The sequence below is a fragment of the Mixophyes fleayi genome, chromosome 3 (genome assembly GCF_038048845.1).
Source record: "Mixophyes fleayi isolate aMixFle1 chromosome 3, aMixFle1.hap1, whole genome shotgun sequence".
In the NCBI taxonomy this organism is placed as follows: domain Eukaryota; kingdom Metazoa; phylum Chordata; class Amphibia; order Anura; family Limnodynastidae; genus Mixophyes; species Mixophyes fleayi.
The window spans coordinates 239,695,980-239,719,370 of record NC_134404.1 but is presented as its reverse complement, the minus strand read 5'-3'; the positions used below and the strand labels follow the sequence as shown (position 1 = coordinate 239,719,370).

At 39.6% G+C, this 23,391-nt stretch overlaps 2 protein-coding genes across 6 annotated transcripts in view; one reads left to right on the top strand and one right to left on the bottom strand.

The window, feature by feature from the left end:
- The window catches only part of CEBPZ (CCAAT enhancer binding protein zeta), a 45,748-nt gene extending 29,394 nt beyond the window's left edge, over nt 1-16,354 (bottom strand). Inside the window, exons 1-7 of one of the 2 annotated variants that reach the window (XM_075203336.1) lie at nt 16,131-16,213; nt 13,768-13,931; nt 11,635-13,139; nt 8,738-8,969; nt 7,985-8,135; nt 5,228-5,316; nt 5,051-5,104 (exon numbers count right to left, since the gene is read on the bottom strand). In XM_075203336.1, coding sequence (XP_075059437.1) covers nt 5,051-5,104; nt 5,228-5,316; nt 7,985-8,135; nt 8,738-8,969; nt 11,635-13,139; nt 13,768-13,800 — 2,064 coding nt within the window. In that variant the 5' untranslated portion in view covers nt 13,801-13,931; nt 16,131-16,213. Of the gene's footprint in view, nt 1-5,050; nt 5,105-5,227; nt 5,317-7,984; nt 8,136-8,737; nt 8,970-11,634; nt 13,140-13,767; nt 13,932-16,130 lie in introns of both variants that reach the window. The other variant, XM_075203335.1, reaches the window with a different exon arrangement.
- A 202-nt stretch (nt 16,355-16,556) lies between these two features.
- The window catches only part of NDUFAF7 (NADH:ubiquinone oxidoreductase complex assembly factor 7), a 102,167-nt gene continuing 95,332 nt past the window's right edge, over nt 16,557-23,391 (top strand). For 3 of the 4 annotated variants that reach the window (XM_075203347.1, XM_075203346.1, XM_075203345.1), the window contains exon 1: nt 16,557-16,697. In XM_075203347.1, coding sequence (XP_075059448.1) covers nt 16,601-16,697 — 97 coding nt within the window. In that variant the 5' untranslated portion in view covers nt 16,557-16,600. The remainder of the gene's footprint in view (nt 16,698-23,391) is intronic. The other variant, XM_075203349.1, reaches the window with a different exon arrangement.

The window sequence follows — 23,391 nt, the reverse complement described above, 5'->3', positions numbered from 1 at the left end:
CAAGACTGTAGAGTTTATTTTACAACAACGGCAAAACAACAAGCTAAAATAGGGAAAACAAATTACATATTATTTTACATGATTCTTTCCACGGCTACTTTCACATATCGATTGTATAATAGGAGCAACCCCAAATAATTAACCTAAAATATAGGTTTACTTTATACAAGCTTTACTTGTAATAGGATTATCTATCAGCAGCACAGGAAATAACCGTATTAACTGAAAACTTATGACTAAAAAAAAAAAACAACAAAAAACAAACAAACAATACTCCAGGTTATAGATAAGTAAATATTATAATTACAAAATAAAAATCACAGTGGGTGCTGTCAAAATAACTAGAATACATGTAACTAATATAAAAAAATAAAGCCAAGAGATATTCTTAAATCAAGGAACTCTTGGAAAGCTTATTTAAAAGTTTCAATCTTTGTTAATGCATATTAAAATTCTACGAAAACCTTTGTTAAAAAAAACAGAGAAAACATTAAAGTAATAATGATAAAATGCTGAAAAGCTAAATTAAAACATTAGGGGGGGTATTCAATTGTTTGTTTTAACGCGCTAAAACCAAAAAAAACGAGCGCTCTAAAAAAACTTTATATTATACGGTAATTTTGCGCGCGTAAACAGTTAATACGGTACTTACTCGCTGCCAGCGGGCTGAATTTCAGCTCGCTGCGAGATGAAATTTAGCGAGTAATTACCGTATTAACGGTAATATTTTTAGAGCGCTCGTTTTTTTGGGTTTTAGCGCGTTAAAACAAACAATTGAATACCCCCCTAGGGGTGTCTAATTGCTTGTAATGGTAATAAAAAATCTAATATTTTGGGTTTTACTTGAAAAAACCATATAGAATATATCTCTATTTATTCAAATGACAACCATTAAATCCAATTTAAAGCACAAATGAGTATAACATGAGTATAACATGGCCGATGAATAATAATAATTATTATTATAATTATTAATATTTTACTTTGAATGGTCAAACATAGAAATACCCACATTAGTTTAATAAGGCAATGGAACATAAATGGGGCTACAAGAGTATAACAGAGCAATGAATATGACCAGTTTTAAGAAAAAAAAAGAAAAGGGCATAGGGTAGGTGGGAAATGGATGGTTGGAAGGGGGGAGACAGAACTGACAAGATTATTCTGACCATGCTACACTAAAAGCCTAAAAGGTGTTAGCGAGATGCCTGAATTTGACAGGGACAAAAGGGGGCAAGCACCTTGGCGTCAGGGGGGATGGTTTGCGCAAATGGGTCGGGTAAGAAACGCAAAAAAGTTAAGAGGAGGGTATGGATCAGTTCTCTGCAAAGGAGCCAGTGACCCACCACACTTGGGTTAATACATGCCCTCGATCACGGAGATAAAAAGACATTTCCTCCATGGCTGCTATCTGCCATATTATAGATACCAAGAAAGATGGGAGGAATTCTTGTCACGGCTAAAATATGTGAGCATAGTGTTTTGGAAAATGTACCTAGTTATCTAGGGGGCAATAATAGGACATGACCACCAGATGTAGGTTAGCGTGCCCCCTGTGGCTGCACTGTTTGTTTGTTTACAAAGCAGTTCCTTAATATAATTGTGGTAAAATTATTTCTCATTCGTAACACATGATTTACATCATATATCCTTAATGTCCTCCAGTGTTATCACCTCTTTATTTGCGATAATGGTAATCAAATTGTGACATTAAACTGCCCAGTGTTCTCCCCAGCACCTATTTCCTGGACGGTTTGTACTAGCCACCCGGCTCTTGGAGCCCAACAGAGTCCCATTATAATATAATAAACCATTGTTTCTCCTAAACACTATGTGAGCGCAACAACCAGCAGTGTGTGTTACACTAGTCCCGATAGGTGTGGTGTGGGCAGTAACCTCCAACATTTTTCAATGCTATTGCAAAGTATTAAACTGCCCCCACCCAACTACTTCTTAATGCAACCCGTCTGGCAAAATTTTCTGGGGCGAACACTGCTGCCTCAAAAGGTTTTTTTTTTTTTTTGTTTTTTTTTTAGAGAGAGTGAGAGAGCAGTTTCTAGTATAATCTCTTCCCCAGAACCATTCTATATCAAAGGCAACTTTGTAACTTTAAACTTAATTCTTTGGCTTACACATAGTCATCACAGTCTTGTCATACTGATCTGACCATCAAACCTCAACTTATTTACTATGTTGCATATAACCTCAGAACTTGTATAATTGATTATCCCATTTTGGTATAAATTATATATATATAAAAAAAAAAAAATCAGTTACAATCAGTGATGACTGTAGGCACTGATATTTATCACTCGGTACTCCTAATGTGTCATATCATAGTTTAAATATCACAGAAACCAGCTCATGTGAACATCTCGAGTCCCAAATGCAGCTTTTATACAAGTTTTACAGTTCAGAAATAAATTCTCTTAAATATATGGACCTTATCGCTTAAAGGTACTTGATTGGGTCCCAATCAATTAAAAAAACAAGGTACTAGATGACAGATTGTATTCCAGACATTAAACGCTGGGCTTAGATATCACTTGACCGTTCTCAAGACAACAAGTATTTTCATGTATACTATATCTAGAATACAGTAAGCATAGTACCTATTCTCTGAAATAGATGCTCTTAAGAATAATTTACATTCTAGGGTTGAATTAGTGTAGGGATAACTCATACAGATTTAGAATATTCAGTTGGTACATTAAATTGTGGACCTCTCAAGCCGGTGGATTATGTCAAGTTAAATGTTGATCCTATTACTGAGTACTTTAAACTAAGATCCCACACTTGGAAACGCCTGCCATTGACTGTGACTGGTAGGGTTAATCTATTTAAAATGATAATGCAGCCTAAATATCTTTATGTGCTGCAACATTCTCCAATATACATTCCGAATAAACACTTCCAACTCAAACTCAATACTCTCATTTATTTGGGGTGACAAAAGGGCAAGAATAAAACCTAGTACCTTATGTAAATCCAAGTTTGATGGTGGCCTAGCTGTGGCTAATCTCAGATTATATTATATGGCAGCTCAGTTGTCACAATTGATTGAATGGATGAGTGGATGTAAGGCCGGCTCCTTGTCGGGCCTTATTGGTGAACGGGCAGGGAATCAGTTCACCCAATTGCAGGTGCTTTTGATGGGTTGGATCCGTAAATAGATGCTCCTATCATTACACAGGCTGTTAGGATCTGGAACACGGCACATAAAATCCTTGGGGGGAAAGGAGTGGATGCAGATACTCCGATTTGGTATAATGATAACCTACCTGTATTGCGTAAATTGAGTGGGGACTGTTTTTGGCGCCGTCTGGGCGTTTCCTCGTTAGGTCAGCTCTATGAAGCAAGTCTTTTTAAATCTTTTGATCAATTTAAAAGAGATTTCCAGATCCCCCAAAGGGCTTTCTTTCGCTATTTGCAAATCAGGCACGCTACTCAGTCTCAGTTCGGGAATACCCCCCTTATATTGGCTGCTTCTCCTGTTAGATTCCTGTTGGGGAGCTTGAAAGGTCGCAGTTATTTCCTCTGTGTAAGCGGAGCTTAATCACCGCCAGACTAATAATAGTTTATTACCTCTCAATATAAAATGGGAATCAAATATTGGTCCAGTTGATGAGGAGGAGTGCTGTGATATCCTAAAAAGCATTAAACTAGCCACCTCTTCGGTTCATTTTCAACAAATTCACTTTTATATTTTTCATAGGGTATATCACACTCCTATGTTCCTGGCAAAAATTGATAGGTCTTGGAACACTGATTGCCCTAAGTGTTCTCAGCCAGGATGTGACTTCTGGCACTTGCTATTGGACTGTCAGGTGGTTCATGCCTTTTGGAAAAGAATATGGAAATGTATTGTTCCCGGAGTCCCTCCTCTGGAACCAAAGTTATGCCTATTCGGGATATCATTAGAGGAAAAATTGAGTGTACCTCTTTACAAGTTTGTTTTAATAGCAATTACTTTGGCAAAAGTTATCATAGCGCGTAATTGGCTCACAAATGTAAATCCAGATTTTCATAAATGGAAGGCCTTGGTAAATGAGACCATGGACCATGAGAGATACACTTATACTCTGCGAAGGGCTGAGCACAAATATCATGAAGTCTGGTCCTCGTGGTATGAATCCAAGTATAGACGAAAAAAGGGTGGTCCAGGATGCCAGCTAGTACAATGAAAGAGTCTTATATGGTTTGGGCTTAACTAAACTAACTCCATTGGTTCTGCTCTGATAAATATTGCAAAACTAGGCGATATTTTGGACACTGATATCAGTAAAATATTCATGCATTCAATGATGCATATATGTACTAATTTTGTCAAAATTGGACCTGCTCCATTCTCGTCTTATTAATTTGTAAGATCTAAATACTTTACAAGAATATCTGCTACCGCATTGATCTCTCTTTTCAGTGCTTTGACAAACGGCTGACATATGTTATGTAATGTTATGTTTTGTCTTTTAATTTATGTAATTTTGTTTTTGTACATTTTACCTTTATATGTACTAAAATTCAATAAAAAAAGTACTTTATTCCAAAAAATTGTGGACCTCTCTTCTAAATTCAAGTAGGACATACCTACTGTACATTTCTCCATTTGGCTTGCTCACAACAATGTTAATATTTTTGCTGCATTTTAACAAAGGTTTTGGTACAATTTTATACACAAGAAATAAAGATATTTTAATTATTTTCCCAAGTGTGTCTTGATTTGGGGATATCACTAAATGTTGTACTTATATCTACAGAATCACTAGATTTATTTTTGTTCCCACGGGCCAGGGGAAGCAGGCGGGTCCCAATACTATTTAACACTGGGCATAGTAATGCAACAATATAAATAGACACTCTTTTTAAACATGTCTTACTTTATATATATGTACATATCCATGGTCAGAGCAATTATTAAAGTAGTAAACTTGGCTAAGAGACAGGCCTCAGCTCTTTTGAGAACCTAACAAAGACCTTGTGGATGATGTGCAAAAATTACCAGAAAAGCTAGAAACATAATATTTGAAACTGAACTACTAAGTAAACTTACCTCCAGGATGGTTTTTGCAAATAGCGCAACAGATGGATGAAAGTGTTCAGAGAGCTGTATTACAATGAAAACAGTTAGTTCTGCAAATGAAAGTCAGCATACATACTCATGCACTGAATATGTATTAAAATTACAATTGTCTACATCATACATAAAAACAAATGTAAGTTCTCTTACCTTCTTGAGTTCCCAAAGGCTTGTATTGTCAGATCCACAAAATAAAGGGTTTCTATTCAAAGGATCATATTGACCTGATTGATTTAAACCTAAAAAAAATAAAATAAAAAAAAAAATTCATATAACCTTGTCTTTAAAGGAAATTTTACATGCTCTCAATCAGAGAATACTTTTTTTTTTATTATTTACATAAAAAATTAGAAATTAGTTGTGCTTTTCTTTAAGTTTTAGGGCTTTTAACTCATGGCAATGTGTATGTGAACGAATTCTAAACTACAAAATCTGAAAAGATCAAGTGTAATCCAGGAGAATGGGAATGAAATTAAAAAAGTAAATTACAAAAAATGGTTGTTTTGAACATTCCTACGTAAGGGTCAGCCAATGACCTCACACCCATGATGGTGATGGTGGTAGATAACATGCGTGATGCAATTCAATTGGGCCTGTGCCATGTGCCCTCAACATTGCTCACATATTAGAATCCAATTGAAATGAAATGTGTTCCTCCCTCAATAGTGAACAGTTTTACTTTACGGTCACAGACTCTCCTTCTCATCTAATCTCAACTGTTGCAGTCAGATGAAAGCATACATGGTCAGAGGTAGCTGTTTGACTGAATTTACTGTCTGCCCAAAAGGACACATAGATCCTAGCCTATTGACTGGTGTAAAAAGAAGGGATATCCTACTTCTTTTTCCCTGGCCAGGTTACTTAGGTTCTTGCAGGAGGGGTTGGATGCAGGTTTGCGCCTTAGTTCTTTTTAAGGTCAGGTGTCAGCTTTTTCTGTCTTCTTTCAAAGAAAACTTGCTGTCATTCCTTATGTGCACATTTTCATTCAGGGCGTTCTTCATGTACAACCTCCATATGGGGATTTGAATTTGGTGTTGAATGCTTTACGGCATCCGCCTTTTTTTCTTCGGCACGCGCAGTTTTCAGAGCCTGCTGCTTTATCTTACAAGTCTCCTCTTCTTGTTTTTCATAAAAACAGGGCAGTTCTTCGAAACAGGACCTCTTTCCTTCCTACGGTTGTGTCTGTTTTTTATCTAAATCAACACATTGTCATTCCAGTCATGAATGATTTCATGTATTCAGTTTAATGATATTTCTATTGGTTTTCTCAATGTTGTCCGAGTCTTCCGAATTTATGTGCAGAGGTCTCAGAAGATGCGCAAGACTGGCGATCTTTTGAGTCTCTATCATCCTCACAAAATAGGCTGGCTAGCTTCTAAAGTAATTATTGCTAGGTGGATTACGGCTGTTATTCGTCAAGCTTATAGTAAGGCTGGGGAGCCTGTTCCAGATAATCTATGCAAGCACTCTACAGGGTCTGTAAGTGCTTCCTGGGCGGCCCGCTATGGTGCTTCCAGAGAACAGCTGTGTAAGGCGGCCACGTGGTAGTCTGTACACACATTCACTAACTTTTACAAGTTTAATGTGTTTGCATCCAAGAATGCAAGTTTTAGAACAAAGGTGTTTCGTGCCATTTCTTCTGAGTGTTCCCTCCTGTAGGGCATCTTTGGGATGTCCCCAATGTCCCCGCTGTCCCCCAAAGGAAGACAGAGAAAATGGGATTTTTATACTTACGTAAAATCTGTTTCTCTTATTCCATTGGGGGACACCGGGCGCCCACCCTTGTTTCTCCTACAGTTTGAAATGTAGTCTTGTTGGTAAGGGAATGTTGTTGTTTGTTAATTTTATTCTCTTTTCCTGTTTCTCTCTATCTCCGCTTTCTGTGGGCTTGGTTAAACATAAACTGAGGCTGGACAGGAGGTGGAGTATAGAGGGGGAGGAGCTAGGGCTTAGTTTAACAGAAGTTTAAAGAGCCAGTTCGCCCTGTCACTACTCTATACCCCAATGTCCCTGATGTCCCCCAATGGACTAAGAGAAACGGATTTTACGCAAGTATAAAATTCCCATTTTTTAAACTTGTAAAAAAAACAGGTTTCAATGATTCTTGCTGTCACACACAGGTGGTTATTTCAGACAAGTTTGTCTAAACAAGATAAACTGAAAAATGATATTGCCAGAGTAATTAATGGTAATTTGTAGAAATCTATTTAACTGTTTAATGATCCACTGGATCAAGTTAACAAAGTATTTAATGTATGATTTTATTATATTACATGTAAAAAGTAGCTACAAGAAAGAATGAAGAGGACTGGATTTTCAAATAGAAAGTGAGGAGGCAACTTTGTAGTATATTACAAGGTGAACACAACTTAAATGAAATGATCCTCATCACTGTATGTTTGGCCTTCACTAGTTTAGTTCACCTACTGCATCAAGCAATTCAAGAGGACAGTCAGTGAATAAAGCAGTTATAAGCTACTGTTGTTAATGTGGACTTGTCACTTAAACATTAATAGCTGTCTCAGAAACTAAGCACACCCATAACGAATTGTGTGTGTGCCTGGAGCCAATAACAGGTTACTTCCCAAAAAAAAGTATATATGCACAAAATAGTTCAAAGGCTGCACACATGTACAGGTTGGCGATTCATTTCTATGAGGGGTATGTTTCTGGATGCAGGTACAGAAAAGACAGCGTTCAGGGAAATGACTTACATTAATAAACATTTGGTAGTAAACCATATTATGTGTCATTGCAGTCTCTTTCTTTACTTTGAATTTAAATTACACAAAATAACAAAACATTATATATATATATATATATATATATATATATATATATATATATATATATATATATATATATATATATATATATATACACATACACACACACACACACACACACCTTGGAGAGTTTGCTGATGTATCCATGAAGCAGATGCAACATTTTCAGAGGTTTTATCATTATTATTTACTTCCTCCTGTTCATCTCGGATGCTGTTGCCATCATTATCATCATCGGGTAGGTCATGAAAGTGTTCCTCTTCATCATTTTCCTTGGATATCAGAAATTAGGCTTATCAGAATACTTAGAGAGATAAAATGTATATAATTTATTCACAAATTGAAGTAACTAAGAGGAAGCCATATGTATTCAAGGAAGGAACAAAAATGCATCTAATAAATATCAAATGTTTTGTATTTATAGGTCAGCGTTTCGATAGAGTTGAGGAGCAAAATAAGTAACCAATCATGCTTGTAAGCAACAGGCTATTGAAAATAATGTAATATAACAGTTTTCCAAAAAGATGAAGGTAAATTTGTAGTTTTAATAAACCCTGTCTTATAGTATTAGAAGTCACTAAGGACAGTTCTCACAGTGTCATAATGCTAAGTGCTCCAGAGTAAAGCTAAAATGATTACGAGTGTGATAAATAGCTGAGATGTAGGCTCATCCACTGAAGCGAAGCACCTTCAGAGAAGATGCTACATCTATGATGATGGGACAGTTTAAAATATTTCTATGCATTCAAGATGGAACACACTACACTGTGCGATATATACATGTATATCAAATTTGTACTGTACTAGAACACAGGGTTTACAAATTAAGGTCAATAGTTTTTGTTGTAGATTTCATGATGCACTAAATACATACCCCATTTTCATCTAACAAAACTTTCAGTCCTGGCTTTATTTTAAAAATCTCAGATATCAGGTACAAGGCTCCACAGATGAAAGATGGCTTTTGGCAACAGGTGACTTGTAACAATCTCTTCACAAATGCTTTTATTCGCCTCAATACAACATCGGCTTTCATAGATTTGAAGAGAAGATTGAGGAACATTGTTTGCTTAGAGCCCTGTGATAATCCAGGATCCAGAAGCTTTCTGTCAATAGAGAAAGAACTATAAATAAACACAATAAAACTGACAGTATTGCAGATTTTTTTCGCACTTCCTTTTCTTTCCATCAAGTGGTGGTGAAGTGTGAGCCTTAATTTAGCATATTAAAATCTATAATACAAGTTGTTTGCCTGAAGGAAACCTTATAATGAAGCACACTGTGTTACTTCAGCTGTATCATAAAATATTTTCAAAAAGAATGCCAAAATACAAATGGGTGAATAGTTTATTTTAAAGAGAACACGTAACCTGGGAAGGTTACTAGGTATTTTATATAGTGCCTTGTAGATTATACACACAAAACACTGTGCCCCTCACTGTACCTGTTAAAGTAAGAAATGTGCTATTTTGTAGCTTAGTTCTTGAACAAATTGTTTGACATGGATTGCTAGTTGAGTGTCATACTGCACTTTGCTATCTCCTGTGCTACAGAACACAATGTATAAATACTTTCAATTTTACTTTTAATTATTTCAGTGATATGGTAGTTATTTTGACCTTTATTTAGTTATGTAGTATTCCTGTCTTAAACCACACTCCTTTTTATAACAAGAACTTTAGCATTCTTGGCACAGCATAAAAATCATGGCTCCTAACTTCAGGACAAATTTGTTAAAGCCTTACAATAAGGGTTCATTTTTATTTCCTAAATGTTAAATATATATCGACATGAGTTATTCTGAAAAAACATCTTACTTACAGCAAATCTGCATTTAATAATAACAATGAAATCTCAAACTAAGATAGTGGCCAAATTATCCTATAAAGGGAAATAACCATTGCATGGCATTACCAAGCAATGACATTTCAATAAGGATCCACCATTATTTCACCAAGCAAAAGCACAACTCTAACATTTACACGAATATAAACAAATATTCTTAAAAACCTCACAGACACCATAAGGACTAATATGGGGAGATTGAACTCAGCGAAAGGTGTCTCTGGAACATCTGCAAAGACACCTCGCACCGAAGTTATGGCAGGAAACTCCACTCGGTTTCCTTGTACCCCACAAAAGCGTGCAGAAAAATGAGCTGTGATTTCTACCATAATTGCTGGCAGCCGGTCATTATGGCGACATCCCAGCATTGCCGGCAACTGAGTCTCCCTCATAATGTGAAAAGCAAACCACAGCTGATGACAAACTAAAACATCCTGTCTGATATGTTGTAAAATTTGCATTCTTCTCTACTTTAAAGAACACACATCTCTGCAACTTTAGAAATTAACTGCGACAGTTTGCAAAAAGTGGCCTGCCATCATTATAATCAAAAAAATCTGCAAACTGTTACATATTAAAGTTTAACGTACAATCATGTCATGCAATAATTAATTAACTGAACATTTCACAATACAGTTTTCATCCATGTGGCTAGCAGCATGTTGTTAAAGTTCACAATTTGTTCTTGTTTAGCTGTATTGTGCAATACACATTGAGAAAGCAGGAGGCTACGAGGATCTTTGAAGCAAATTAATGCTCTCTATTGTTGGTGCAGTGTGCTCCCCAACAATTATGTAAGAGACCAATGATTGCTATGAGCACCAGTATTCCCCATCTAGCATAGCTGGTTAAGAATCAATCAATCTCAGATACTGACAAAAAATAACAGCAACCACCTCATATCAGTAGTTGTGTCTGGAACTGTCAAAGTGAGAGAGGACACAGGGAGTTTTATTTGTGTTAATCTATATTTTGCATATGGGTGCAAAAAAAAAAAGTTTCATAGAGTTACATTAAGAAGCTGGTGTTTGTGTTTCATCACCCTCCAATTCAGTGGTTAAAAGAGAAAGCCAGAAGAATATGCACAAATTATTTAGGCCAAGAACGTTTTAACATGGCAAAGTCACCTGATTGAACTGATGCTGCGATGTTTCAAAGAGGGGAGAGAAGAGGACAGGCATTTAAAGGGAAGTATATGTTTACCCACACTTATAAAAGCCTATCAATTTAGGATTCTAGGCATTATCCTTGTTTTACAGCATTTTCATGGGGCAGTGGTATCCCAGTATTCTTGTTTAGAAAAGTAAAAAAATAGCAGTAGTACATTAAGTTGTTTACAAAATTTAGTTGTAACCTTTCACAAAACTTTACATAACTCATTTTCATTCTTAGTAGGAATATGGATAATAAGTGTGTATGCATACTTTTTCTTTGATCTCATTTTATTTATTCATTTTATAAAGCCAAAACCCGGCTTTGATCAACCCTGTAGTAAACAAAGGTCATACTTTCCTCTAATTTACACAACAGAGCAGAACATAGTTTAAAATGGATTATTAATCCACCCCAAGATTTTACTATGAATTGTGTGGACAGCTTTGTTAAAAAAAATTAAGCTTCCCAGCCCTCAGCATCTCATGACAGACATGTATTGTTACAATGCAGCAATACAGGCATAGTAATTTATCAAGAAGCAAACTTGCATACATAAATATATTAACAAAGCCACCAACTACACACTTCATAGTAAAAATATAGATATTGGATGAAAAGCCACTTTAAGCCTAAAGCATACAAATGTAGGGTCTCTATCAGGGTAACATTTATAATATAAAACGATTCAAATATTTTTTGTGAACAAAACCTAGAAAAAGTTGATGTCAACACTAGGACAAATTTTTGAGCAAGTAAACACACAATTCTTACCTATATAAAGCTGCATAGTACCTATTTGATACAGTTTGTTGAGAATCCATGACTTGAAAAAGCAGCATTAGGGTCTGCACAGCTGTGTTAAAGTTCACAACATGTTGTATTTTGAACAGGGTGTCAAGCTGTTCTTTCACTTTCTCATTACCTATTTGAGCATATGGATATGCTCGGTTTACTCCAGTCAACAAAGCTCTCAAGATTTTGGAGTCAATGTCTTTCTTCTTTATGCATGCTCGAAAAAAACAAAAGTATCCTGTAATCAGTTGATTTGCCAAATCTGATTCTTCATGGTCGAAAATGATTTGATTCAAAAAGCAAATGCCATAGTATTGAGCCTTCTCACCGATATTGGGACGATACAACAGTCTCTCTACTTCTAGACATACAACTACCTTCATGTTTGGATGCTTGTTCAGTAACATCTCTAGTAAATATGAAGCTTTGGTGGCTATTTTGTAGTGAGGGTCACCAAGTTTGTTAACCAACAAAACAAGAAGAGTCTTTTCTTCTTCAGGTTTATTACAGAGAAGCTCATGGACCACATTCAGAGACTTTGCCTTAGTGGCAATCAATGTGTCGTGAGTTAAGGTTTCTAGTACCTTGACGAACTCTGCAACATGTCGCTTTAACTGTTCTTCAAAATACCACAATATTAACCTTCGGTCCCTGGCATCTCTGTTCCCACTGGAAATTTCCTCAAGATTATCAAATGGATGCTGAACAAAAGTATGAAGTTTGCGATTGTCTGGCAAAAGATCTGAGAGAAGTAAATCTTTAAATGTATCCAGTGCCATAATATTCTGACGTTTGCTGCCCTTTTTCCTGATTAAATTTACCAGGTTTTCTACAAACTGCAATGACTGAACAGGAGCATCTTGGATGAGGACTATCATGGCAGCCATTCTGTCTGCTAAGGTACCTGTCGACACAACAGTTTTCATCCATTTGGTGTTAGCCCCTTTCTGGAGAGCCTTCTTATTTTTATACAGGTTTACCTCATGCTCATACAACTTCTCTGCTAAGGCTTTGTATTTCTTAACATCATTCTCATTTTGAAGCTGCACTGTGTATTCTTTAGCATACTCATGTTCATACCACTTTCCTCCAGGTTTAAGAAGTATTGTTGCTCTTTCAAAAAATTCAAAAACAGGCCTTCCTTTGTTTTTTGATGCTTTACTTGAAGTACAAACCACTTTTTGCAGAACTTTAGATTTTTTGCTTTTCTCTAGATCTTTGTTGCTTTGTATTTCAGTTGTTTTTTTCTTAACTTTATTTGCCTTGTTCTCTTCTAAATTGGAAATGTTGGTATTCTTTTCCTTCCCCTTCTGTTTAGCAGAATCCTCTTCTTGCACAGCAATGCCTTTGCTAATTTTTTGGATGCCTAACTTTTCTACAAACTCCTTTAATTCCCCTTCTTCTAGATCATCAATGCCACCTTTCTTGCCACCGTCCACTATTTCATCGATTTCTTGCAAACTTGCAAGCATTATAAAATCTTGCTAAATAGGAAACAAAAAAAATTAAATGATGTAAGCATAGAATAAACCATAAGTATGGTGTCAAACAAACACTTTAAATTATCCTGCTTTCCAACTAGAATAGCGCTCAATCACTCCCGTGCTGATAGATAATGGTGAAAGGACAAATCTCATCACACACAAACACACACACACGTGATTAAGCTCTGAGAACATTGCATGCAGTGATATGGCTGTTTGCTAGCGAACCGATAAGATGCATACTGGTTCAGCCCACAAATTACTACCACCACATAAAATGACCCATGGGATGATACCATACAGCAAAGGCAATTATTTAGCTATTTATGCCATACAAGGAAAAAAAAATAATATTCGCCACCAAAAAAGGCAAAATGTTTAAAAGATACAATTTTTCCCCTGGGTTTCTTGGAGTTTAATAAATTATAGTATAGCACTGAATGCTAGTTAAATTAAATGCGGAGTTACTTCCAATTGTACAAGAACAGTTGCCTGTATCAATCCTACAATGCACTCCATGTTACTTTTGTCTCTTGTCTGTGTGAAACAAGCAGCTATGTTGTCGAAAGCCCTCATCCTTGAGCTTACTTTGATGTTCACAACGCTCTTAGATTGCAAAAATGCTCACCATAATAAGAACAAGTGCACAGTGGGACTGCATCAGAAGACCAGCCAAGTTGGTGGGAACTCTGGACCCCAGGTTTCATAATCATCACCATTTATTTATATAGCGCCACTGATGTTGCAGCGCTCTACAGTCCCTGCCCCATTGGAGTTTACAGTCTAAATTCCCTAACATACAGACAGACAGAGAGACTAGGGTCAATTTTATTTACCACCAAATACATAAAATGTAGTAATTTAATTACAGGTATATCATTTCTGATTCAGAAACCAGTTATGCATAAGGTTCATAAAGCATATGAACAGTTACAGAGTGTTCCTTCTATAGTCAATGGGTCATTTCATGCCAACTCATCACAAAAACTTTTCATCCCGACCACCTCAGATTTTCGTGAAATTTGGTAGGATGGTAGTCGACATAAAGTAACTTCATATGTAAAATTTTATGCTGTAAAGAGCACTACAGAACAATTTAATAATGTTCTGAATGCCAGGGACAGTGTGTGGAAAGAGAGGTTCTATTTCATGCAATTCAGTATAGTTTAAGCATTGTGCTTCAAATTACGGGACAAAAAAAAAACAACTTTCCTAGAAAACCCCAAGTATTCTGAGTAATACATCATATACCTGCATCTGTCACCCTCTATTCACGTTACATATCAAGGCTAAAAAAAGTATAGTTACACCTTCACCAAATTTCAGGAAGCAATCCATAACAGTCAGTAAAACTGAAATAAGTGCATACATCTTGGTCTGTTTGTCCATCAGATAAATTACTTTATTATTTGTTATTGTTACTTGTATAGCGTTATTACCAAACATGCAAAACTGCACAGACTTGCGTCCATGTGTATCACTTGTTTGTAATCACTACCTGACATTAATGGAGCAAAACCACTCTTATGTACTACCGTTATATGCAGCAATGAGGCTGAAGTTAACTTATTATCACTTCTAATTAATGCCCCAGCTTCCTACAGAAAACTTTATTTTTTAAGGATTTAATCAAGTTGGATCACTGATTTAATCTTGGATTAACACAAAGGGTATCCCTTACACATATTGCGATTGTAACCTGGTCCAACAAGGTATTGGGAATGAAATCAGGTGGTAAAGTGGGCACAGGTGTCATTCTGAATAAGTAGCTGTAGTTTTGTAAGGGTTAAATCACATTGGGCCACAAATTTAACAGTGGGAGTCAACATAGGGTATTCATTTACATACAACCCACTTGTATTTTTCCTTGCCCAACAAGGTTTGTTCTCCCCAGCACCCAATTCCATGTGCTCCACCCAGCTGTTTTTACTTGCCACCCAGCTTTTGGGGCCCAACAGAGGTCTACTAGAATAGAATAATCCATTGTTTCTCCTATTATAACAGACCCTATGTGAGCACTACAGCCAGCAGTGTATGTTAGACCGCTGACGGACCAGACCTGGCAGGTGTGGGCAATAACCTCCAACATTTTTCATTATTATTGTAAGGTGCTGTCCCCACCTGGATTTTTAATGCCACCCAGCTGGCAAAATTTTCTGGGGAGAACACTGAAACATGTTGTTATGTTCTAACAAAAGACAATGCTAACATCTCCCCTGAACAACACACACACACTGGGGTAAATGTAACAAACTAATATATAGGGGCCCCGATGCACTACTTTGCCCGGGGGCCCATAATGTTGTTAAGATGGCCCTGTAACTACCCACCTGTCAGCTACCTCTCTCTTTCTTGCTCCGTTTGACCCTGTCCCCATTCCGCCCTCCTTGCATCTTCGGTATGTCTGCCCCTCCCTTTAGATTATAAGCTCCTCTCTCTCCTCCTGTTTCCACCACTTTTTACTCTGCTCAACAGCTACTATGCCCTCCTACTTCTTGAGCCTTCTACCCACTAACTCCACTTCTGCTTTTCTGTGCACCTTTTCAGTTGCTCTTAAGCTGTCAGCTGTGCCCACATTCTTGGACACAGCAGGCTTCCTGCTGTGCTTACTTTCCCTCACCCTTTATTTCCTGCTGTGCACTGAGCTACCAGAGTTATTATGATGCTTGTATATTGTACAGTAATGTTATACCTTGTACTGTCCTACCGTTTGACCATGTACACCATACAATAATAATAATAATGTGAAATTGATCCAACTTGATTTAATCCTTTAAAAATAAAGTTTTCTGAAGAAGCTGCAGCATGACAGACGTAAATAAGAAGCTAACTTCAGCCTCGTTTAGATTAGTAAGAAGTAATTTTTACTGAACACTAGAGATATTCTTTTTGCGACAGCAAAAGCTACGTAGTTTTTGGTAAATGTATTTACTGTTCGCTACTGCACGAACACAGCAAGTATGTACCAGTAAACTGCACACATTTCCATACCTTGGTCCCCCCGAGACGTAAGACCTCAGCCAACGTGAAACCACCTTCTGCATCTTCTCCGGTGTCTGCGTCCTCCCTTAGATCCGCCACCTCGCCGCTCCACTCACTCTCCGGTACCATGATGGTATCCATAGCGGCCACTACTGAGAGGGATCACTGAAACTGACTAGCTGGAGCAGCGTGGCCTGACTCCAGCACCGGAAACAAGTGCGTCCTGTCTGAGCTGTAAACACAACCACGTCGCTAAATATAAAGTAACGATCAGGTTTCATCAACTTTTTGTATACCATAAATAGACTAGTAAAAGCGACATAAATTAAGAGATCGGTGTCTGGAAATTGACCAACTGTGAATCCCACGTAACAGTTAGTGTGTATCTGACAGGACCTAAGCGACGAGGTCATAGGGTAAAGAGTCATGTGCTACAGAGCATGTTTTGTGCACAATAACTTCCGGGTTCGTATTCTCAGATGACTTTTCTAAGACATTTCTCAGGGCTGAAATGCAGTATAAGCGGACTGATAACGTTACAAAAAGGTGGAAGAGGTGTGATTTCTATGTGTTCGGGTAAGCACTTCAACTGGCTGAGAGCCTGTAGTCATTCACCTGACCAAGGATCATAAGTCACAGCATGTCTCTGGTAGTGTAGGCTAGAGCTAGTAAATGAACAATAGCTGCAACATCCCTATAATAGAGTTTATGTATATGGGGGGTGCTATTCCAGGGCCTGATTCATCAAGGCGTGCATACTGATGGCAGCGTGCGTTTTAAAATGCATGTAAAAAGGCGCTGCATACTGCGAGGGAGGGAATTCCACAAAGTGGGTGCAGCCCGGAAAAAGTCACGCAACCGGGAATGGGAGGATGTGATGAGAGTGGAAGAGAGACGTAGATCTTGTGCAGAACGGAGGTGTCGAGTTGGGAGATATTTTGAGACAAGTGAGGTTATGTATGTTGGTGCAATTTTGTTGACGGCCTTGTATGTTAGTAGAAGAATGCTGTATTGGATTCGTTGAAATACAGGCAGCCAATGTAGAGACTGACAGAGTGGCTCAGCAGAGGAATAACGGTTTGCAAGGAAAATCAATCTATTCGCTGCGTGCAAAATAGATTGTAGGGGTTCGAGTCTGACTTTGGGAAGACCAGTAAGGAGGAAATTGCAATAGTTGATGCGGGACATGATGAGTGCATGAATTAATCATACTTGCCGACATTCAATCATTTTCATCCGGGAGCTGCATGGTGGAGATGGACGTGTAGCGGACGGGGCTTCGGAAATCGCGTCATTTTAGCCCCGCCCCCGTGACATGATGCGCAATTCGCATAATTTTACAGCGGGGGCGGGGCCAAATCGGGAATCGCGGCGTTTGAACCGAATTCTGGGCAGATCAGGGAGATTGCCATACTCTCCCGGGAGTCCGGGAGACTCTCGCGAAATGCGGGAGTCTCCCGGAATGCAAGTATGGAATTAATGTTTTTGCTGTGTCTATGTGCGTATTCTGGAAATGTTCTTTAGGTGTATGTAACATGATTTAGATATAGAGTTGATGTGGGGAATAAACGATAGTTGTGAGTCAAGGATTACACCTAGGCAACGAGCTTGCGGGTGGGATTTATGGTCATGTTATCAATAGAAATGTCAGGCAGGAAGCGTTTGTTTTTGGGTGGGAATATTATTAATTCAGTTTTTGAAAGATTGAGTTTAAGTTTGCGAGAAGACATCCAAGATGAAATGGCAGAAAGACAGTCACTAAAGCGAGACAACAAAGATGGTGAAAGATCAGGAGAGGATAGATAGATTTGTGTATCATCCGCATAGAAATGATATTGAAATCCAAAGGAGCTTATTCGTTTTCCAAGAGAAGTGGTGTAGATAGAGAATAGCAGAGGACCTAGGACTGAGCCTTGTGGAACTCCAACTGATAAAGGAAGCGGAGCAGAGGTGGATCCAGAGAAATTAGCACTGAATGAGCGATTAGATAAGTAGGATGAGAATCAGGATAGGACAGTGCCTTCAAGACCTAGGGATTCTAGCATTTGTATGAGGAGAGAGTGGTCAACAGTGTCAAATGCAGCAGAGAGATTAAGAAGAATTAGAAGAGAGTAATGGTTATTACTTTTTGCTGTGATCAAATCATTGACAACCTTGGTCAGCACAGTCTCTGTGGAGTGTTGAGAGCGAAAGCCTGACTGAAGAGAATCCAATAGGTTGTTTACTGTAAGAAAGTGTGTGAGGCTTGTGTAGGCAATTCTCTAGAGAAGCTTGGAGGGACATGGGAGCTGAGAGATGGGGCGGTAATTTGCGAGAGAGGGTCAGAAGTTTGTTTTTTAAAAATGGGAGTAATCACTGCATGCTTAAATAGTGATGGAAAAATACCAGTAGAAAGAGATTACAGATTTTAGATAGAGGGGGAATGAGCACAGGAGACATACCAATTTGTGAGGGAATGGGATCAAGAGGACAGGAGGTAGAGTAGGAAGGTGAGAAGAGAGTAGACACTTCCTCTTCATTTGTGGGATCAAATGAAGAGAGAGTGTCAGAGGGTGCTACCAAGGATCAAGGAATTGAGCCGATTGCTTGTCAAGGGAGATTATATAATTTCAAGTCTGATTTTATCAATTTTTTCCTTGAAATAAGAAGCAAGATCCTGGGAACTGATAGTAGTTGGAGGATTTGGGGCAGGAGGATTCAGAAGAGATTTAAATGTGTTAAAGATGCGTTTGGGGTTTGAAGCTTGAGCATAGATGAGAGATTGGACGTAGGTTTGTTTAGCAGTGTCCAGAGCATTTCTATAGGAGTGGTAGATATCAATATATGTGATGAAAATATGTGATGAAATCATTAGAGGTACAAGATTACCATCGTGACTGTTCAAGTGGCACTCTGCGACTAATTGAATATGCCCTTTAATGTTCTACTGAACGTAAAAAATACATTTTTACAGGTGCTCTTGACTGCAAACACATGATAAAGCATGCACATGCGACTGTCATTACTAGTACTCAGATTAGCCATCATCATCACTTATTTATATAGCGCCACCAATTCCTCAGCTCTGCATAGAGCATATTTGTTCACACCAGTCCCTGTCCCATTGGAGCTTACAGTCTGAATCCATACTATATGCACAATAGTTAATTTTGTTAGCAGCCAAATTTACCTACCAGTATGTTTTTGGAGTGTGGGAGAAAACCATTGTAATGAGTCAAAAGTGCTAACCACTGAGTTACCATGTAGCTAGAGCAAGTACTTTTGAGCTGCCCAAGGCTTGAATCGGACGTGACTGCGTGCGCTCAAGATTGGCACGCCCTCACTGTACATTTACTATGGTCAAATGTCCCTTAACCCATCCCGTTCCCTCCCAGAAGTGGTAAACTGTAGTAAGTGTCTTTTGCGTATGATGATGAATTGAATGTTGCTGTGCTTAGTTGTGTATTGTCCGGTTCTGGGCATGCAAGTGATTTTGCACATGATACGCTCAAATCGCCAAATACGTGCCTTGATGATTCAGGTCCTGATAGTGCAAAAAATGTCTTAAAATGGGTGATCATTAAGAGAGTGTGAAGAACAATCACGTTACATAATAACCTGAAGCGTTACAGTTATCTTCACATCTTATTTATAAGGCACATTCCCAGCTATGTATATACTATATCATACATCATGACATTACAGACTTCTAACCCCATATCTGTAAAAAACTGCTTTTGGTCATTTTGCCCACAACTACTACTATAATGGTCATTTCTGTCATTAGCTCAGTGGTTCCCAATCTGTGTGCTGTGGCCAGGGCCGGTGGTAAGCAAGGCGGGGGACTACTTGGTAATTATTTAGGTTTACGGGTGCCTTGAAAAAATTATTGAGACCCTAGGGGTGCCTCGAAGTGAGAAAGTTTGGGATCCACTGCATTAGCTAATACTGTACATCTGTGTGACAGAGCCACCTCGTGTCCAAGAAGAAAACTGCAATTGATCATCTTTAGCATTCATATATTCTTCACCATTGTTGTTCGTCCTCAAAATAAGCAACTTCTGTTTAATTGTCATTTTACAGAACTTTGGCAAAAGTTGTTTCTTTTGTTTTCAAACCTGTCACAGCTTACTGATCCCTTGGCCAACAAGCTAAGGTCCATTGAGCAAGTTGTGATAAAAACTAATGGCAATTCCCTATCCATGTTTTAATTCTAGACCAAATATGACTTTGTCATAAAAGCCACACCAAATATACTAACTTTATTGTTAATTTTTATTTTTTATTTTTAACTGTTCAGTGACATACTGGGGGCAACAAAACAGAGAAGACATACAGCAGTGCTTGACCAATCCTACATTTTACACAGTAGCAGCTGTGTGGCAATATAAATGCCCTATGTCAGTGGTTCTCAAACTTGCCGTTTGCGGCACCTTTAGAGTCTCCATCATTTTTTCAAGGCACCCCTCCAAAATAATTACCGAGTAGTCCTGTTTTATAAGTAGTTGGGTCAAAAACGTAATAAGTCAGGACAGAAATACTTATTTAGTTGTATGCAAAGATACACATAAATCCAAGGGAATATAATATTTTTAAATCTTTTTTCAATTATATTTCTGTCAAAGAATAATTTACAGCTAACTCACTCTGTGCCTCTGCATCATCATCCACACTCTCTGTGCCCCTGCATCATCATCCACACTCTCTGTGCCCCTGCATCATCATCCACGCACTCTGTGCCCCTGCATCATCATCCACGCACTCTGTGCCCCTGCATCATCATCCACGCACTCTGTGCCCCTGCATCATCATCCACGCACTCTGTGCCCCTGCATCATCATCCACGCACTCTGTGCCCCTGCATCATCATCCACGCACTCTGTGCCCCTGCATCATCATCCACGCACTCTGTGCCCCTGCATCATCATCCACGCACTCTGTGCCCCTGCATCATCATCCACGCACTCTGTGCCCCTGCATCATCATCCACGCACTCTGTGCCCCTGCATCATCATCCACGCACTCTGTGCCCCTGCATCATCATCCACGCACTCTGTGCCCCTGCATCATCATCCACGCACTCTGTGCCCCTGCATCATCATCCACGCACTCTGTGCCCCTGCATCATCATCCACGCACTCTGTGCCCCTGCATCATCATCATCCACGCACTCTGTGCCCCTGCATCATCATCATCCACGCACTCTGTGCCCCTGCATCATCATCCACGCACTCTGTGCCCCTGCATCATCATCCACGCACTCTGTGCCCCTGCATCATCATCCACGCACTCTGTGCCCCTGCATCATCATCCACGCACTCTGTGCCCCTGCATCATCATCCACGCACTCTGTGCCCCTGCATCATCATCCACGCACTCTGTGCCCCTGCATCATCATCCACGCACTCTGTGCCCCTGCATCATCATCCACGCACTCTGTGCCCCTGCATCATCATCCACGCACTCTGTGCCCCTGCATCATCATCCACGCACTCTGTGCCCCCGCATCATCATCCTCCTCGCACTCTGTGCCCCCGCATCATCATCCTCCTCGCACTATGTGCCCCCGCATCATCATCCTCCTCGCACTATGTGCCCCCGCATCATCATCATCATCCTCGCACTATGTGCCCCTGCATCCTCATCCTCCTCGCACTATGTGCCCCTGCATCCTCATCCTCCTCGCATTATGTGCCCCTGCATCCTCATCCTCCTCGCATTATGTGCCCCTGCATCCTCATCCTCCTCGCATTATGTGCCCCTGCATCATCATCCTCCTCGCATTATGTGCCCCTGCATCATCATCCTCCTCGCATTATGTGCCCCTGCATCATCATCCTCCTCGCATTATGTGCCCCTGCATCATCATCCTCCTCGCATTATGTGCCCCTGCATCATCATCCTCCTCGCATTATGTGCCCCTGCATCATCATCCTCCTCGCATTATGTGCCCCTGCATCATCATCCTCCTCGCATTATGTGCCCCTGCATCATCATCCTCCTCGCATTATGTGCCCCTGCATCATCATCCTCCTCGCATTATGTGCCCCTGCATCATCATCCTCCTCGCATTATGTGCCCCTGCATCATCCTCCTCGCATTATGTGCCCCTGCATCATCATCCTCCTCGCATTATGTGCCCCTGCATCATCATCCTCCTCGCATTATGTGCCCCTGCATCATCCTCCTCGCACTCTGCGCCCCTGCGTCATCCTCCTCCTCGCACTCTGCGCCCCTGCGTCATCCTCCTCCTCGCACTCTGCGCCCCTGCGTCATCCTCCTCCTCGCACTCTGCGCCCCTGCGTCATCCTCCTCGCACTCTGCGCCCCTGCGTCATCCTCCTCCTCGCACTCTGCGCCCCTGCGTCATCCTCCTCCTCGCACTCTGCGCCCCTGCGTCATACCCACACTCTCTGTGCCCCCTCTGCGTCGTCATACCCACACTCTCTGTGCCCCCTCCTTCATTCTTTTACCCCTCCACTGCTGTTCCCTATCACTATTCCCCTCCGTCTCTTTACTCACCATACTTGACCTTCTTTCTTCTATTTCTTCTGTCTTTTCTTCTTTCTTCTTACTAATTCGGCGGTGCCTGGGATCCAGCATCCTCTCTCCTGCCGCTTGTCACTGAATGTCAGGCGTGATAACGTCACATCTGAGATTCAATGAAAAGGGAGGAGGATGCTGGGTTCCGGGCGCCGGTAAATTGTTTTTTCTTTGTTTTTATTTTGTTCGCTGGCCACGGCACCCCAGTGACAGTGCCCGGCACCCCTGGGAGCCGCGGCGCACACTTGGGGAACCTAGGCCCTATGTGGATACAAACAATAAGACATTTGTCAACAGCGCTTGTCCTTATTATTACAAATCTCTATGTAGCTAGCAAAATTAAAGTATGAATGAGTTCATATTTTGATTAAAACATTTGAGATTGCAGCCCATGACAGGGGTCTTCATTCTTCAAGTCCTATACTGACACCATGCTTTCAATAGCACTAAAATGCAGATAAATTCAAATGCACTCACTACTCAAGTATGCAGACTGACATACAACATAGGCTGATTTGTAAACTGCACAAAATAGGCCTTATATTGGCTGGATGGACAGCAAGTAAGACAATATTAGGCAGTAACCATCTTTGTGGCAATATAAATGCCTTATAGATATATAATGCCTTATAATATAATATAATATAGATTGTAAGCTTGCGAGCACGGCCTTCTCACCTCTTTGTCTGTTTTACCCAGTTTTTTTATTAGTTTACTGTGTTTGTCCACAACTACGGAATATGTTAGCG